This window comes from Herpailurus yagouaroundi, unplaced genomic scaffold (genome assembly GCF_014898765.1).
Source record: "Herpailurus yagouaroundi ecotype Mexico unplaced genomic scaffold, PumYag 100, whole genome shotgun sequence".
Taxonomy (NCBI): domain Eukaryota; kingdom Metazoa; phylum Chordata; class Mammalia; order Carnivora; family Felidae; genus Herpailurus; species Herpailurus yagouaroundi.
The window spans coordinates 27,647,587-27,665,805 of record NW_024412391.1 but is presented as its reverse complement, the minus strand read 5'-3'; the positions used below and the strand labels follow the sequence as shown (position 1 = coordinate 27,665,805).

Genomic DNA, 18,219 nt, shown 5'->3' with positions numbered 1-18,219 from the left:
TTTAGTCTGTCAGTGACCTAGATGTGTTTCTAAGGAAGCACTGATTTCCTGGGTCCTTGGCCAGGGGTGAACCGCACATGCCCAATTACTCTCTTTGTGTCATTCTCACCTTGGCACACATCCAGGGAGAGATAATATGTATGAACTAGTATATTCTGAGTAGAGTGCTTTAAATCAAGAAATTGCATATTTAGTGCAGTTTAGTAGACCAACCAAGACCCAAGAGTCTATGAAGATAAAAAGCTTCTGCACAGCAAAGGAAACAACCAACAAAACTAAAAGGCAACCAACGGAATGGGAAAAGATATTTGCAAATGACATATCGGACCAAGAGTCAAGAACTCTTAAATGTTTATCCCAGTGTGAATTCACATTTATTGGGGGGATTTCTAGCAAGTCACTTAACCTCTCTGTGTCCCTACAATATTCCTGCAAAGTACTGATACAGCTGTTTTGTATCAATCTTGTACTTTAACGTTTTTAAATTACATTTATTTTATTGAAATTAGTTTTCAACAGAGAACCTTCTTGCCTAGCAGTTTTATCACTTCTGATTTTTAATATGGACTTGTACTTACACTGCCTTAGATTTTGCCTTTTAACATTAATGTTTAGATATGGTTACATTTCTTTCTTGTTTCGTTGGGGTATTTTTTGTTTGTTAATAGTTACGTTTCTTAAAAAGTATTTATATTCATTCAGAAGTCAAAAAAATTTAAACTTTGGAAAGTTTCCTCTATCTTCTTCTTTTATGAATAATATAAAATTATAGTGAAACTATTGGAAAAGAGGATGAAACATGTGAATGCTTTGACCAGTGCTTTGACCCTGTAAGAGAAAACCTGAAAATCATACTGTACTTACTATAGATGAAATCTTAATCCTCATGTGGACTTCAGATATTCTTTTTAAAAACTTTATACTTATTTGTAATCTAAACCTTATCCAATTCTGGTATAAAGAAATCATAAAATGTGTATTACCTTTAAGGAAGTTTTTGCCCCAAAGAGCAATAGTCTTGAATATACTAAGCCAAATTTAGTTATCAAGACCTTCTGGTCACCTTTCATGTTCATGTGGTCACAGTTCTCACCTGGATTATCCCTTCCATTGTTTGACTAGTGGTCCTTTGGTGTGCTCCTCTGGGAACTGATGACAAGAGGGGCTCCACCTTATCCTGATGTCAACACCTTTGATATAACAGTTTACTTATTGCAAGGCAGAAGACTCTTACAGCCCGAATACTGCCCAGATCCCTTGTAAGTAGGACTTTCAACAGAATCTTCTGTCATTCCTGTATTCTTTACTTTTACAGAAATGCATGCCTTCATGATGTCTCTCATAGCATTTCTTCCTATTTGAAACAGATATGAAGTGATGCTAAAATGCTGGCACCCTAAAGCTGAACTGCGCCCATCTTTTTCTGAACTGGTCTCCAGGATATCAGCGATATTCTCTACTTTCATTGGGGAGCACTATGTCCATGTGAACGCTACTTATGTGAATGTCAAATGTGTTGCTCCATACCCTTCTCTGTTGTCATCACAAGATAACATTGATGGCGAGGGGGACACATGATGGATGGATACCTCACCAGCCCCCTTCTGAGAAACATCATAGAACTTTCCAAACAGCAGTCTACATTTTGTTCAATGTTGTTTTGGTTTTTTTTTTTCACTGCCTGGCCATTGAAAGGCCACCAGATATTTTTTGCTTTTGCCAAGATTGCACTATTATAGGACCTTATATTGCTATTTAAAATGAATGGATTCTAAGGAATTTCTTAGCTGACAGAGCACCAGAGCCAGAAGCTCTGTCCCGCAGGCCAGTGACCAACAGCAACCCTACAGCTGTGATGATGCTCCTGTGCATAGAGGCCAAAGCCTGAATTCTAGGTTGAAGTTTTTAAAAATCAGGATCCTACATTATTTCATATGAGGAATGGAAGCAATGAATTTTGAGGGCTTCTTGATCACATAAAATTCAGAAGAAGTGATAAAGTTCAGGACAGACATGGCCCCAGTACCAAGACACTCATTTAGAATTAAAGTGTTTCAAAGAACTTTCATGTGTTGGATGGTCACTAACATGTTTTATTACTGATGTTGCCTTTTGCCCATTTGGCAAACATTCCCTTTTAAATTTTTGTATACATTCCTTTTAATGGGGAAATATCCATAGGCAACACAGTCAACATTTCAAAATGGCAGGACACAAATGTGTTTATAAATTAATAGGGATATTTACATATTGTACATAGATGACATTAAGAAGGTCCTCATAAAATAGCTTAGTCATAATGAAATATTTAGTTGTCATTTAAAAATCAACTGAGAATGATACTGTTCTTACGATTGTAGACATATAGATGGTTTGTCTGTATTTTTTTTACAACGACTCTGAAAATAAAACAAGTGATTTGTCGTAAGTGTTTTTAAAGGTGTAACTCAGCATGTTTTTAAAGCAGAATGCATCTGACTAAAAGGTTCATCAGTTCCAATCATGGCTCATGTAGGGCAAAGAAAGGATCGATGGACTAGAAATATTAGCCTCTTTCTTAGGTGGCAGCTTCCCACCCCACAATCGGAGGCAATAAAACTTTCTGGGAGTCCAGTTTTTCATTAGCACATGCTTTGTGTAAAGCAAAACATATTTTACAGGGGAAAAAAAAGCAATTGAAAGTGCTGGCCATTTCACCTGGATGAATAGTTATTCTGGGCAGGACGTTTGTAATGTTTTGTTCTGTGGGATTTTGTGCTTACTACTGTATAGTGCATGTGGCACAGGATACTCTGTTTTTGTCAATGTAAACATTTAAAGTATTATATTTTTATAAAAATGTTTATTTTTAATGATATGAGAAAACTTTTGTCAGCCCACAAAAATACTGCACTGTGAACATTTCAGAAAAGGTATGTCAGACTTGGATTAGTAACAGCATAGTTCTCAATGGCTGTAAATAATGATAAGGAAATGTACTGATTGCCAGTACACCCCACCCTCATTACATCATCAGGACTTGAAGCCAAGGGTTAACACAGAAAGCTGTAAAGAGGGTGTGTTACACCGAAGCCCAATAGTAGAGCTGGACTGACAATTACAACTTAAACTCTCTGACCATGGTGGAATTTACCAGAAGACACAAGGAATTGTACTGTAGAGATATACTCCAATTTAAACTTTGTTTCAGAAGTGTAAAAGAGTGATACCAATGCACAAATACTGCTAATGGTGGGTAACAAAAGAAAAACTCTGCAGAAATAAATATCTCTACTAATATCAAGAGGATGAATGCATCAGAACAGAAAGAGCTTGTGGAAGCAACCCATCAACAAGACCACACACCTGTATATATGCTTGAGAAAGCTGCAATGTGAAAATCATGTTTGCTATTTATAAAAATGTCCTGAGATTAATGTGTCTGGACAGACTGTGAGAGTAAGTGATTCTTCTAAGAATTAGATACTGTCACTGCCTATACCTGCAGTTGAACTGAATGGTACTTTGTATGTTAATAGCTGTTGTTTTGATAAATCATGCAATTAAAATAATGTATCATCTTGTTATTGAGAGTTGGTTATTGCTAGCCATACTTGATCACCTATCCACTTACATAATGAGAGGAAGCCTAAGATTGATTTCACCTGGCTGCATCAAGATCATCCATATATGAGAACCTTAGTTAATTCCTGGGCAGCTAAAAGAATTTGCATCCTTGAATCTTAGGAAGTCTCTGTCTTTCTGAGAGTGGTTTGCCCTGAGTTGCCAAATAACCTGCATTTCTCTGTCTTCCAATTGCTAAGAGCACCTGTCTCCTCCTTTTAGCATGATGTTCTTCCCTAGCAAGGTGCATCCTTGGACCAGAAGCTATGACAATAAAACTGAAAACCCACAGTTGGCAGAGAGACAGATACCTATTTGAGTGTTGGAGGAGAGAGGCCTTCTTATCCCCTTCAAAGTACCCTTTCCATCTACACTTGTTCCCACCATTCAGGAGCCCCCAGTTACTAGAGAACATAACTTTCATGTTATCTCCATGAATATTCTTGTAATGCAAGTAATTGAAAAAAAATTTTTTAATGTTTGTTTATTTTTGAGAGAGAGAGAGAGAGAGAGAGCATGAGTGGGGGAGGGGCAGAGAGAGAGGGAGACAAAGAATCTGAAGCAGACTCCAGGCTCTGAGCTGTTAGCCCAGAGCCCGATGTAGGGCTCAAAGCCACAAACCACAAGGTCATGATCTGAGCCAGTTGGACATTTAACTGACTGAGCCACCCAGGTGCCTCTGTAATGCAAGGGGATTCAATGGTGATATTTCCATCATCTAAAAAAAATCATGTGGCACTTTGGAGCAATATGATTTTTAAGAAGACCCAAAATCAAACTGGTACCTATAAAATACAGTGGGGGCTGATTCTTTATGAGAGAGAATTTATTCCTTGTACACAAACTCCCTCCCAGCCAAGAAATGCTTTTCTATAAGAAATTCAATCAAAGAAAGAAAGAAAAGAAAGAAAAGTTCAATCAGATTCCATGCCCCTGAAGGACAAGAACCTGTCATCTTTATATCCCTAGTGTCTGGCACTCAGGAGATTCTAAAATAATTTCTGATCTGAAACCAAATTTTCTTATCCTTAATCACTTTAAAGCACCACAGACAAAGTTATTACCTATGTAGCTTCCATGGTATTTGGTGAGCAATGGTATGGGGAGGGGAGGACCTTTCTGGGGAGAGAAGATAAAAGGATCTTCTTTTACAAACTTTTGCTTGGTGCTCTGAATTTTTTTTTTAATTTTTTTTAACGTTTATTTATTTTTGAGACAGAGAGAGACAGAGCATGAACGGGGGAGGGGCAGAGAGAGAGGGAGACACAGAATCTGAAACAGGCTCCAGGCTCCGAGCTGTCAGCACAGAGCCCGATGCGGGGCTCAAACTCACGGACCGTGAGATCATGACCTGAGCCGAAGTCGGACGCTTAACCGACCAAGCCACCCAGGCACCCCTTGGTGCTCTGAATTTTTAATTACAGGATTTTTCACTTCACAATGTAAGCATCAATTGTATTTTTGTTCTTTCTGACCTACATAGCAGATTGCAGATTCCTGCATTGTACAGGAATATACAACCTGTAAAAAGCACATCCAATGTTTGCAGACATCTCACGTTATTAATCTACCCAATTGAGTTGAGGAAACAAGCTAGCATTATATATAAGAAAATGATAAGCATTTCATTTAATTCAACTATTTATTGAGCAGCTACGAATGTCAAGCACATGTGCTAGGTAATGGAGATTTAAGAATACAGCCCCTGCCACCCCAAGGAACTTAACAGAAGAGACAGACAAAATTACACAACTAGTGTATATTATAGCTATGCATTTCTTAGATCTATAAAATACCTTGAAGAAGCATCAGAGTTTATAACTTGAAGTTTGTAACTTTTGATCCCCTTCACCCATTTCTTCAATCCTATCCCCCACTTCTGGCTACCATGAATCTGTTCTCTGTTTCTATGAGCTTGGTTTTTATATTCTTTTGTTTTTGTGGGGTTTTTTGTTTTTACAAATTGCACATATAAGTGAGATCATATGGTATTTGTCTATCTCTATCTGATTTAACTTCACTTAGCATAATACCCTCAAGGTCCATCCATGTTGTGGCAAATGGCAAGATATGCTTTTTAGTGTCTGCATAATATTCTACTGTATATCTATATCACATTTTCTTTATCCATTCATCCATCAGTGGCACTTAGGTTGTTTCCATATCTTGGCTTTTGTGGATAACACTGCACAGAACATGCATATATCTTTTTGAGTTGCTGGGTTTTTTCCCTCTTTGGATAAATACCTAGAAGTGAAGTTACTAAATCAAATGGTAGTTCTATTTTTAATTTTTTGAAGAACCTCCATACAATTTCCCAATTGACATTCCCACCCAACCATTCACGAGGGTTCCCTTTTCTCCACATCCTTATCAACACTTGTTATTTTTTGTCTTTTTGATAGTAGCCATTCTAACATGTGTAAGGTGATAACGTCATTGTGGTTTTTATCATCATTGTGTTTCCCTGATGATTAATGATGTTGAACATCTTTTCATGTGTCTGTTGGCCATCTATGTATCTTCTTTGGAAAAATGTCTATTCAGATCCTCTGCCCATTTGTTAATTTTGTTTTCTGTTGAATGGTTGATTTCTTTATATATTTTGGGTATTAACCCCTTACCAGTAAATGATTGGCAAATAGTTTCTCCCATTCCATAGCTTGCCTGTTTGTTTTGTTGATGGTTTTCTGTGCTGTGCAGAAGCTTTTTGGTTTGGTGTAGTCCCACATATTTGTTTTTGCTTTTGTTGCCTTTGCTTTTGGCACCAAACTTAAAAACTCATCGCCAAGGCCTGTGTCAGAGAGTTTCCTGCCTGTGTTTTGTTTCAGGGGTTTTATGGCCTCAGATCTTATGTTCAAGTCCTTAATTCATTTTGAGCTAATTTTTATGTGTGGTGTAAGATAGTAGGCAGTTTCCTTCTATGTGGCTGTTCAGTTTTCTCACCACCATGTATTGAAAAAACTGTCCTTTCCCCATTGTATATTCTTGGCTCCTATGTTGTAAATTAATTAACCATATATGCATGGGTTTATTTCTGGGCCCTCTATTCTGTTCCATTGATTGGTGTGTCTATTTTTATCCAACACCATACTGTTTTGATTACTATAGCTTTGTAATATAGTACAAGATCACAATTTAAATATTCCAAAGTGAAGCCTCCTGGGCAAATAGATCAAATTCTGACCTACTTTGGGCAAACTACTGAACCTCTCTCAAATAGGTTAATCCTACTTACTTCACAAAATCGTTTGAAGACTAAAAAATAGTATGGAAAGGTACCTGGTACATCATAGTTGCTCATAAATTGTGATATTATTATTTTTTTTTTAATTTTTTTTTTTCAACGTTTATTTATTTTTGTGACAGAGAGAGACAGAGCATGAACGGGGTAGGGGCAGAGAGAGAGGGAGACACAGAATGGGAAACAGGCTCCAGGCTCTGAGCCATCAGCCCAGAGCCCGACGCGGGGCTCGAACTCACGGACCGCGAGATCGTGACCTGGCTGAAGTCGGACGCTCAACCGACTGCGCCACCCAGGCGCCCCTTGTGATATTATTATTACCTTCAATCTTTGACAGTAAGAGCCCAGGTAACCTGTGGTTGATTAAAAAGGAAAATTAAGCCTGAGAGGGACCTTGTAGATGTTTAAATCCAAATCCTTACTCCCTCCTTCATCTGATACCTGCTTTATACATTAGAAGCAGAGTTGTGATTTCAACTTTTCCTTCAGTATTAATGCGGAGTGTGTGTGGACGGTGGGGAGGGGGAGCACATAAGAAGGGTAACAAGGCAGTGACAAAATGGCGGCACCTTCCCTCTCAGTGCCAGACACCTGAAGAATACCTCCACCCCTTCTTCTTTCCTTAAACTCCCTACTATTTCTTTAATTACCTCTCTAATGACTAATTTCCTTTTTTCTTGTTTGGTCTTGAGACCTAGAATATACATGAGACATGAAAAAAAAATCTGTCTAAATTCCAGGAAAATTGCACGAAGGCACAATAACAGGAGTCACAATTCTCAGTATTCATGTCTAGAAATTATTACTGTTCTTTGTTTCACTCAAATGGATGGTTAATGATTATTCAGATTCAGGAAAAAGTGGGCTTAATACAGTATTGTTTTAGTTATATGATGTATGTTTGGAAGGTAAGGAATACTTCATTAATATTATAATCCATCTGGATGACTAGACAGGTAACTACACAATTTAGACAATTTCAGGAGATAGGTATGCAGACATTATGCCCCAAAGTAAGAAATGCTTATTGCTTTTAATTCCATAAAATGTTTTTCCTTTTCATACTTGACATTTTTCTTCAAGACAGTCTCAATTCCCTATCTATCAAAAATTGGAAATAAGTTCAGTCATAAACCAGTGAAATATTTCAGTGGTGAATTTAAGGTAATAAAACAGAGGCCTGCCCAAACTGTCCTTTGTTATAAATTACACCCAGAGGTCTAGATTACGTCAGCCTAAGGTATTGATCACAATGCTGAGAGGTTTATAACTACTATTGACTTAGCATGCGACCCAGGAGCAGAAATCTAGGAAAATTGCAAAAGCATATCTACAGTAATGAAAAGCCCATCATTAATAGAACTTACTATCCTGTCATCTAACTAGTACTGTGTTGGCCTTAAGACAAATATTTAACAAATGCTGGAAACAGGATTCTGTCTTCTCCCTTTTCTCCATTGCTGGCTTCTGAGGTATTCTGATAAATGTGTTTCCCTTCATACCAACAAAAAGTATGGGTTAAAAAAAAACTGAAATGAATTAATTAGCCCCCTATAAAATTAGCATCCAAACATTCAAATAGCTCCTAATCCTTTAGTATTATTTTTTTCTTTTTTTACTGAAGAACTAATTCCCCAGATAGACTAATTTAGAATAGGACTTATGTCCTTTTATCCTGGGCAGTGAAACCCTACCTGGTTAAGCATTCTGAAAACTAGTTAGTGTTAAAGAAGCAATTCTGGAATGAAAATGGATGTATATTGGATGCATAAACAGAATTTTTAATTTAAGTAAACTAGTACTAATTTGATATTATTTTGAAGCTCTAGATCCAGACTACAATGATAATTAATTTTTATCCTTGAAAACAAGTCCTTTGTTTTTATGCATTCACTTTTTCACTGTCACATGCGTGCATTCTTTTCACCACATGAGTTCCAGGCTGGCAAAAACATCCACTAATCCTTAGACTTCTGGGTTGGAACGACAAAAATGCATAAAATCTTACCAGGCCAAAAGAGATCAACTTTAAAAATCTTTGGCATCCAAACATGTCAGAACTGTTTTTCACTGACTCCCCAAGCCATTTTGTATTCCCCATTATGGTCCATGGGATCTATAATATCAGTTCCTACTTTTATTGGGCAGCCTGGAATTTTTAAGAACCATATTTCATTCACCTTTCTCGGTTGTTTATAATTTTCACAGTTGTCTTGTGAATTTTCTTTCTGTCTCTAATTCTAAAAGTATTGGAAGTTGTAATGGACACACTGCTCTCTGCCAGCTGAAGCCATCACTTTGACGTTTGCCCCTATATCCTGGTGACATCTGTTCTTTCCATTATAGTCAAGCTGGGCCTTTCCTTCTGTAGAACTGTATTCAACAACCACCATATTTATCAGGGGCAACTTCTTGTAAACAAGAAATGCTAAATTCAGAGCCTTTGTGAAATCCTGCCACATAATGTCTGAAGTCAGTCACATGATCTTCAGATATTATTTCAGAAGTCCCAATAAAGAAAAATTGCAGAGGAACCCAAATACCCTATCAGGATACTTTTGCAAGCTGTTTCTAATTTTTTGTTGGACTAAGAGAATTAAACATAGGGAATTTAAATGAGCTTTGGTGGTAGCCGAAGGGTCTGTGAAAACACATGGGTAAAGCAAGAAGTCACTATCACATAGATACTAAAAAAACATATTTCAGAAAGAAAATATCCAGTGTTAAAACTACATAGGTATTTGCTTCTGAAAATGAACTTAATTGATAAAAATAATGATGATAATAATGATCTCATCCCAAGACATGTTACAGGAATTAATGACTGTCTGGCAGCTAATGGACTAAGGTAATACTCTCAGAAATTAGTCTTGCTTTAATGAAATGCTGTTTGTTTAGTAAACGAATGCTTGAGATGACAGAAGTAAAAAATCAGGGCTGCTACCATCAAGCCTGGTTGATTCACAGGGGGGAAAAAAGTTAATGCAAAAATGTGCCACGTGCTGCTCTTATTTTTTTATTCATTTGTGATTCAGAAAAAGTACATATCCTTTAATTTTTTCTTTCATACATCTGTCTCCCACTTTTACCCTGGGGATATGTTTACTTATGGATTGTTTTATTGACACAGAATTAATCTGTTAAAGAAAATGTAACTCCCTCTAGTGCAAGCATAGCAAATTTAAAATTATGATCGCTTTGAATTATTTATTTTAAAAACTATGATGTGAGGAAAGTGAATCCTCCACGTGGGCTTTAGAATGTTGTCTCTGAATTATACTTGGCCTAGAGGTCTTTATACAACATCTCTTTCCAAGATTATTCTAACAACTGACCTCCTGATTCTATCTTAATATCCAAAACCAGCTGCCAAAATCATATATCTGATTACATCATTTCCCAGCTTGAAAACCTGTGTCCATTCCTAGAGGGTCCCTGCATGAATTCTTTATGTTGTTATGTCATGTTTTGTGTTTTTTAAGTATGTGTCCTCATGGGAAAACATTTTTAGACAAAAAGATATAAAGTGCACAGGAAATATCATCTGACCACTCTTTCACACCCTCTATCCTCACTTCCTAAAGGTAAACAACATTAACAGTTTCTTGTATATTCTTCCAGAAACTTCCACCTTGCATTGGTTCTAAACTAAGCCAGGCACTTTCAGGACATCCTTCAAAAGCCTCCATTTTATTGATTAAACTATCATTCATCATAATCTGCTAATCAAGAGATTATCTCTCTACCTTTGTGACTTTTTTTTTTTAATTTTTTTAATGAGCGAGAGACAGAGAGACAGTGAGAGCGGGGAAGTGGCAGAGAGAGAGGGAGACTCAGAATCCGAAACAAGCCCCAGGCTCTGAGCTGTCAGCACAGAGCCCGACGCGGGGCTCGAACTCACGAACCAGGAGATCATGACCTGAGCGGAGGTCGGACGCTTAACCGACTGAGCCACTCAGGCGCCCCTACCTTTGTGACTTTTAATTTATACCAAAGATATCCCCTTTTTGGTATAAGCTGAATAAACAGGGCTAGACCAAACTATTTGGACTACCAAATGCACACGAATTGGCTTATAATTTGGGTGTCCCTTCAAACTGTTATTCTTGAAATATTTTCTCAACTTTTATTTAAATAGAAGATTGAAATTATGTTCTTTTAATAAAAAAATTAAAGAACGGATTTACTCATTTCCATTTAACAAAGCAGAATCAATATCCTAAAAAAAAAAAAAATTAGCAAAATATTGTACTTTTCTAAAACTCTAATTCTGTTTTGCAGTATTCCAACCAAACCAGCTTGGAAATCATAAAGGGTTTTAAACTTAGGTAATAAAAATAAATCACCCATTCCTGATATGCATTCTGTGGCGGATTATTTTTAGAATTTCAGCTGACTGACAACTTTTAACTGACTGGAACTGTACTTACGTGTGGCAAATATACACCACAGAGATGGGTTGTTTACTGTAGCAAGTTATTTTGCTTCACTCCAACTGTCCTTTTGGCAGAAGTACACCCAACCTAATTTTGCCCGTTACATAAGGAGCCACATGTGGAAACCTGAATCAGCTGACATCATATTACTGACTTAATCCAGCCATAATTCAGTGCCCAGTGACCTGGCAGGCCAACCTCTTAGTCTCATTCTGGATAAAAGCGCTATAGCATGGAGGCTAGGTGGATACACTTTGGGATCGGACACACTAAGTTTGAATCATTTCCACCACTTATCAGCAGTGTGATTTTGGACTAGTTGCTCAAACTTTCTAAGCCTCAGTTTCCATATCTAGAAGATAGAAATGCAGATGGTGACTTCCTCATAAAACTGTATGAGGATTGACTGGAACAATACATGCATAACCCTCAATAAGTGGCAGTAATTATTTCTGGAGAGTTTGGTTTTATCATCATCATCATCATTTATAACCTGCCTTGCTCCACAAAAAGATTGAATATGGAAGATGCTAGAATAAAATTACCATGAAACAGGTCCAAAGTTTTGGCACAATCCAGAAATATGTGAAGGTAAAAGGCATGAAAACAGACACAGGTTTTCCTCATCCTTTTTAGTAGTACCAGCCTGGATGTTAGGAACAATGGGCCCCTCGTCCAGTCTGACTTAACTGCTAGTGAGACCCTCGGTGTCAATCTTTTAAAGTTGTACTATTCTTCTCTATAAAGTATGAGGATAATTATATTCACAGTGTTAGCTATAAATACGAAATAATATAATAAGGTTTTAGACAAATATAAGTATTATGGTTATTCAATTCATCAAAACAATTTTTTTTATTTCAAAAGTCTGCTTAGAATTCATCTGATGTATAAAAATTTGCTCTAACAACCCCAGCACTTCCTTTGCTCCAGCATAATTGCTGGAGTTGTTTATAGAGATTTGGGCTTAGAATCAATGGGCTCAGGATTGGAGAAGGGCATGAAGCTGGCCGTGGGCCTCAGCACGGGTGTTCTGAACGCTCATTGCTAGCTGACCCTTAAACAACTCCCTGTCCTCTTTGGAGTTCAAAGTTTGGGGGTGAAATCACTGCCCCTTCTCAAAGATAAACAAAAATGCAGATCTGAAGTGGTGTCCTGAGCTAACATGAAACAAGTTGAGTTTGAATCTCATCAGGGCAGTGTTTTTCCAACATAATAAATTGCTCTTTGTTTAAATCAGAAACTGAATTCATTTTATTTTCCAAAATGGGCCCTGCCAGGTTTCCTTGATTTAATTGTATCTTTTTTGTCTGCTGACAATGGAAAGCAGAAGAAAATAGTCTTGGTTAGGAAATGAAATATTACCAAGAAAAACAGGCATTCTCACACTGTATGAGGTAGTTTTTCTTTTTTTTCACATTCAATTTTTTTAGAAGAAAAAAGGTCTCTACCCTTTGAAACAACAGCATTATTGCAGCTACTGTTAGGTCATATCTACATGGCCCAAAAGAAAATGTTGGAAAGAAAATTAACTAGTTCATAAGGGTATGGACAACATTATTTTTAAAAGGAAATAGTTTTTCATACGTAGAAAGAATAACAAATGATAGCAAAGAACAGTGAGAGTTGCAACACTTATGTAAATAACTCAAATAAAGATGTATGATTTTAAAGCATCTGTGGAGTTCAGGTAAAATCATTTAGAGGGAACACAAAATAACCAAATCATTACTGTAATTCTTCAATTTATTTAGCTAAAATAGCCCTTGCTTTAATAGCAGGAAAAAATTCAGTCCTGATTGACTGATATGGAGGTCTCGTAATGAAATAATAAGGGTTTGAAGCAAGAAAAGGCCAGGTTTCCATCCCCAGCTCTGCCACTACTCACTATTTGCCAGGGGAAAAATATACTGGATTTTCATTTATTCAATTTTAAAATATCTCTGAGAGTCTTACATGGTAGGCACTGTTCTAAGGAAGAAAGATACACCAGGAAATATACTAGACAAGACTATTGATCCCATGGAGCACTTACTCCAAAGCAGGGGAAAAGATAAGGAAGGAAGGAAGGAAGGAAGGAAGGAAGGAAGGAAGGAAGGAAGGGAGGGAGGGAGGGAGGGAAGGAAAAGACAGGAAAATGGTTGGATAATGCCTGGGTGTATAGACAGGTAGATAGATACACAGGAGAGATAGATACACGCAAGTTATTTTCAAATTGTTCTAAGTGCTGTGAAAGGAATAAATAGGATAAAAGGTAAAGATTAAAATGGCTACTTGGCGTTGGGTGATTAGGAAAGGCCTCTCTAAGAAAGGAAAATGTGAGCTGAGGCTGACAGGTAAGAATGAGCCAGCAGTATGAAGGGCTGATGTGGAGCCATCAAGGCAGGGAGAACACCAAGTACAAAGGCTGTTTCTGGAGGCAGGAGGGAGCCTGTTGAAGGCCCAGGAAACAGACCTGCATGGCAGTAGTATGTTGAGCTGGGTGGGGAAGAGTGATATGAGGCAAAGTTGAAAATGTAAACAAGTTAGACTTCTAAATGTGTGGGAAGCTACTGGAGGGTGTTAACCAGGGTTTTTTAAAGATCAGTCTAGCTGCCAAGTGAAAATAGATTGTAGCAAAGCAAGAGAAGAAGCAAGGTGGCTATTTAATAGTATTTGGCCTGAGATCATGGTGGTATCAGATGGGATGGAAATAGGATGGAGGCAGCAGAGATGAAGATAAGTGAACAGATTTGAGAGGCATTTTGAAGATGAAATGAACAGAACATGCTGATGGACTGTATGTGGATATGGAGGGAAAGGGAATGATCAAACGCAACTCTTAGATTTTTGGCTTACACAAATAGATGGATGATGTCACCAGCTATTGAGAGAAAACTAGGAGAGTCACAAGTCAGATCAAGAGTTCTACTTCAGACATTTCAACTTAAGATGCCTTTTAGCCAAAGAACTGAAAATGCCAAGCAGGCATTTGAATATGTAAGTCTGAAGCTTAAAGGAACAAAACCATCAACATTTGGTTGTATAAAGCCATGGAACCAGACAAGATCATCTAGGGGGAGAAGCTACAGAGGCCAAGGATAGAACTTCAAGGCACTTCATGTTTAGAGCTCAGAGAGATAAGATTGAGAAGTTACTTACTTCATTATAAAATACAAACTTATGGAAAAATTAAATAAAGTATGTATGCTTTGCTACTAGCTGGTTAAAGCTACTTAACAATTGTTAATTTCTTCCATTTTTTTTTAACCTTCTTTCTGCTCACTCCCACCATGCAAATATGATTAACCTCTGGTTCTAAAAAGAAGTGAGCTACTGCATACCCAAAGGAATTAAAAACCTATCACTTCTTTCACCTCTATTTATCTAGGTCCCAAGTGAATAAAATAAGCAAGCAAAGATCATACCCTAACCAGTCATTATACATCATGACCGGTAATCCTAATGACAAGTCTCGTCTATGCTTCTGAAGAATTCCATTTCATTCTAATTGTTCTAAAGTTTCTATTACTAAATCAACACAAATTATATCCAAGCTTGTCTTCTTTCATTTTAAATTGGAAAGATTTTCATCCTGCGTTTTCCCGCTCACTTTGAACACTTTAACTCCTGCTTTTACTTAGATGATAAGCTTATATGATCGTTACTGTACTTCAAGCAAGTTCCTGAAAAAAAAAAAAAATGCTCCACAGTTAATCTAGAGTGTGTGTATCAGGACTGGGCTCAGAACACCCCAAAACAACTGTGGCTTAAATGAGAGGAGAGCTTCCTTCTCGTACACAAAACAAATTGGAAGTCAGACAGTTGGGTCTGGTGTGGAGGCTACAAAATGTCATCAGGGACCCAGCTCCCATCTTTCTGCCTGCCGTCCCAGTGCATGACTTCTATCCTCATGGTCACCTTTGTGGTCCAGATGGCTTCCTGAGTTTTTGAAAGAAGAAGGAAAGGCTGAGTCAACATCCTTTAAGAACCTTTCTAAAAGGCCTGCAGAACTCTTCCACTGCTATATTTGGCCAGAATATGGTCTTAGAGCTACCCCTAGATACAAGGGGTGACTGGGAAATGTAGTCCTTTACTTTTGGCTTCAATATGCCCAAATGAAAACCAGGGTTCTTTTAAGGAAGGGGAGAATGGATATGAATAGGCAACTAATAATCTCTTTTACAGTATGTATACAAGACCACTATCAACTAGTGTTTTTTTATGGAATAAAACACTGAAGAATCTTCTTTTTTGGGGTCACCTGGGTGGCTCAGTTGGTTAAGTGTCTGACTTCAGCTCAGATCATCATCTTGCAGTTTGTGAGTTCGAGCCCCACATTGGGCTCTGTGCTGACAGCTCAGAGCCTGGAACCTGTTTCAGATTCTGTGTCTCCCTCTCTCTCTCTGTCCCTCCCCCACTCACGCTCCGTCTCTGTCTCTCAATAATAAATAAACGTCAAAAAAAAATCTTCTTTTTTTAATGATTAATCCAAAAAATATGAGCTGTCCCTGACTTGGCTATCCATCATGGGATCAAGTTTTATCCCATCTAATATCAGCAAATTCAACATTAATGGACTGTAATTGTTTGATGGGGCACTTGGTCAGGCAATGCAGGTGATACAAAGATTTACAAATCTTTCCATAATTTACACTTGTATTAGAAAAGAAAAATAAGGACAGAAATCCTAACTGTGGTAGATTATTGTAATAAGCATAGAAATCAAGCAATTGGGGAATTCAGCATATAAGGAGATTCATTATGCTAGAAGGGCATTGAAGGAGGTTTTGAAAGAAGATGCACGTGCGTTGGGCCCAGATGGATAAAGAGGAAAGGAATACTCCACTAGAGAGAGAGAGAGTCATGTCTGCAAGGAAGCCGGGAAAGTACACGAATGGTAAAGGAACAAGAGAGGTTAATTTGAATATAATACTTGGGGAAGAAACAGTAGTGTGTCTACTGATAATAAGCCTGAGCGAACAATCAACTGCAAGCCTCCCCTGCCTACCTTTCTTATCTTCTCATGACCCTGGTTAGTATGTTCAGAAATTCAAGGACAGGGTTGGGTAATGGAAGGATATAATCAGGATAAAAGTGAGTTCTTTGTCCTTTTTGGCTTCCAGTCCCTCAGCGTGGGTCATGCCAACCAACTCCTGTCCTGGGTGTGACCCATCCAGAACACTCTGTGCCGCTGGATGTGATGCAATACGAACGCTGCACAAGGCGGCTGCCTCTCTTGTAAAAACGTAGCATATGGTCAGCTACACAGCACTGCAAAAAAAATGTCATGAATAAAAGAATTGCATGGCACTCCCGGAGCTAAGGAGCATGCATGCTCCAGGAGTGTAGAGGACTCAAATCATGAAAGGCCTTTAAGGTGTTGGGAAATGGGGAAGGACAAAAGGCTTTCAAAACAGAGGGGCAACAAGATCAGAACTCTTATTTGGAGTAGTAACTCCAACAGCATTGGTTGGAAGAGGAAATATTTTAGAAGCTCAGTGAAGTGACTATTTCAAGTAGTCTAGGTGACTAGAGCAGTAACTACAGCTGTACTGAAGGAGAGTGACAATAGGTTAGCATCCTGCGATCACGTTGCACTGTTGCTTTATGCTTGTATTTGATGGCACAATTGTTTACAACCCTTCTCTTTCTTCTCTGCCTTATCATTAGTGTTACTTTAGAATAATGAAGCCTGTTCCATCCATTAACTCCACTAACATTTGATCTCCCCACGGATTGAGGTTAAAAATTAATTACTCTTCCAACATATTGATTACATGACTATAAATATAAAAACAGAACTACAGAGCAACTACCGGGACCTTTGTTTAAATAGCATGTTTGCTCTTTTTAAAGGAGGGAATTAATGTTGAAGGACCTTGGACCTGGAGGAACATACAAGAAAAGCAACGCTAGAGTGCCATCTAGTGTCGACAACATTTTTTAATGCAGCATATCAAAGAAAGGTAGGCATTTATCTATGTTTGCAATTTTCTCCTGTTGAAAACTAGTCAACGTCTGACTAGTCAGAACCAAATTCTCAAACTACTTTTACTGCTTTCCATTTGGATATAGATCTGGATTTTAGACAAACAAAATATTAATTTTGAAACTGCATTGTGAGAAGGGTTTCAGTTCCACTTCTAGATTGTGATAAGTCAACAGAATGGGAAGACGTTATTCTCAGCTTTGCATCATCCCTGATACAACCCCCTCTTTTTAACATTCTAGGAAAAGGCCCTGAAGTAGAGCTAGCTTTTAATTCTCTCTTTTCATCTCTTTAACTGTTTCAGACTATTTCACCTAATGAAAAGTGAAGTCATAACATTTCATGACTTAAAGGATGAATAGGATGGAAGAGGTTAGGAACTGGTGTTAAAATCTCTTGCCGTGGAAATTCCCTGTTACTGGGGTGGCTCATATATCAGAGCACTGCCTTCTGTAGACATTAAAATTCACTCTGTTTCGTGTCCCTAATACTGCCCAGCCCTTGGGAAGCACGAATCTGACATTATATTAGGCAATTCACGCTGACCCAGTAACTCAAAGCTATCATCACTGGTAACTGAAAGTGACTACACTCCAAAAGAAATAGAGCCTAAGGTCACAGTTGTAAATCTTGCCACAGGAAGGCCAAAGATTATAATCTTTATACCAAGTGCTACAGATTCCTTTCTGCTGAGCAGACTCATATTTCAAAGACTTTACTAATCTGAAACCTATAGGCGGTTGTGACAATAGCAGATATGGTTTAAATGACATCAAACACACATTTTAAAGAAAAGTGGTAAATCAGTGGGAAAAAAAGCAATTGCATTTATTTATATCTGAGATTCAGATTTTTTTAGTGTTCGGATTTTATCATTCCAGCTTTGCACTATACTGAAATCCAAGTATGATCATTTGTATGGATTAAAAGGCTAACATAATTAAATCATGGTTTGTTGAGGAGGT

At 37.8% G+C, this 18,219-nt stretch overlaps 1 protein-coding gene across 3 annotated transcripts in view; it reads left to right on the top strand.

The window, feature by feature from the left end:
• The window catches only part of MET (MET proto-oncogene, receptor tyrosine kinase), a 126,757-nt gene extending 109,561 nt beyond the window's left edge, over positions 1–17,196 (top strand). For 2 of the 3 annotated variants that reach the window (XM_040472173.1, XM_040472171.1), the window contains exons 20-21: positions 1,123–1,259; positions 1,368–3,566. In XM_040472173.1, the coding sequence (XP_040328107.1) occupies positions 1,123–1,259; positions 1,368–1,578 (348 nt within the window). In that variant the 3' untranslated portion in view covers positions 1,579–3,566. Of the gene's footprint in view, positions 1–1,122; positions 1,260–1,367; positions 3,567–17,121 lie in introns of those variants that run through there. The other variant, XM_040472174.1, reaches the window with a different exon arrangement.
• The last annotated feature ends 1,023 nt before the right edge of the window (positions 17,197–18,219 follow it).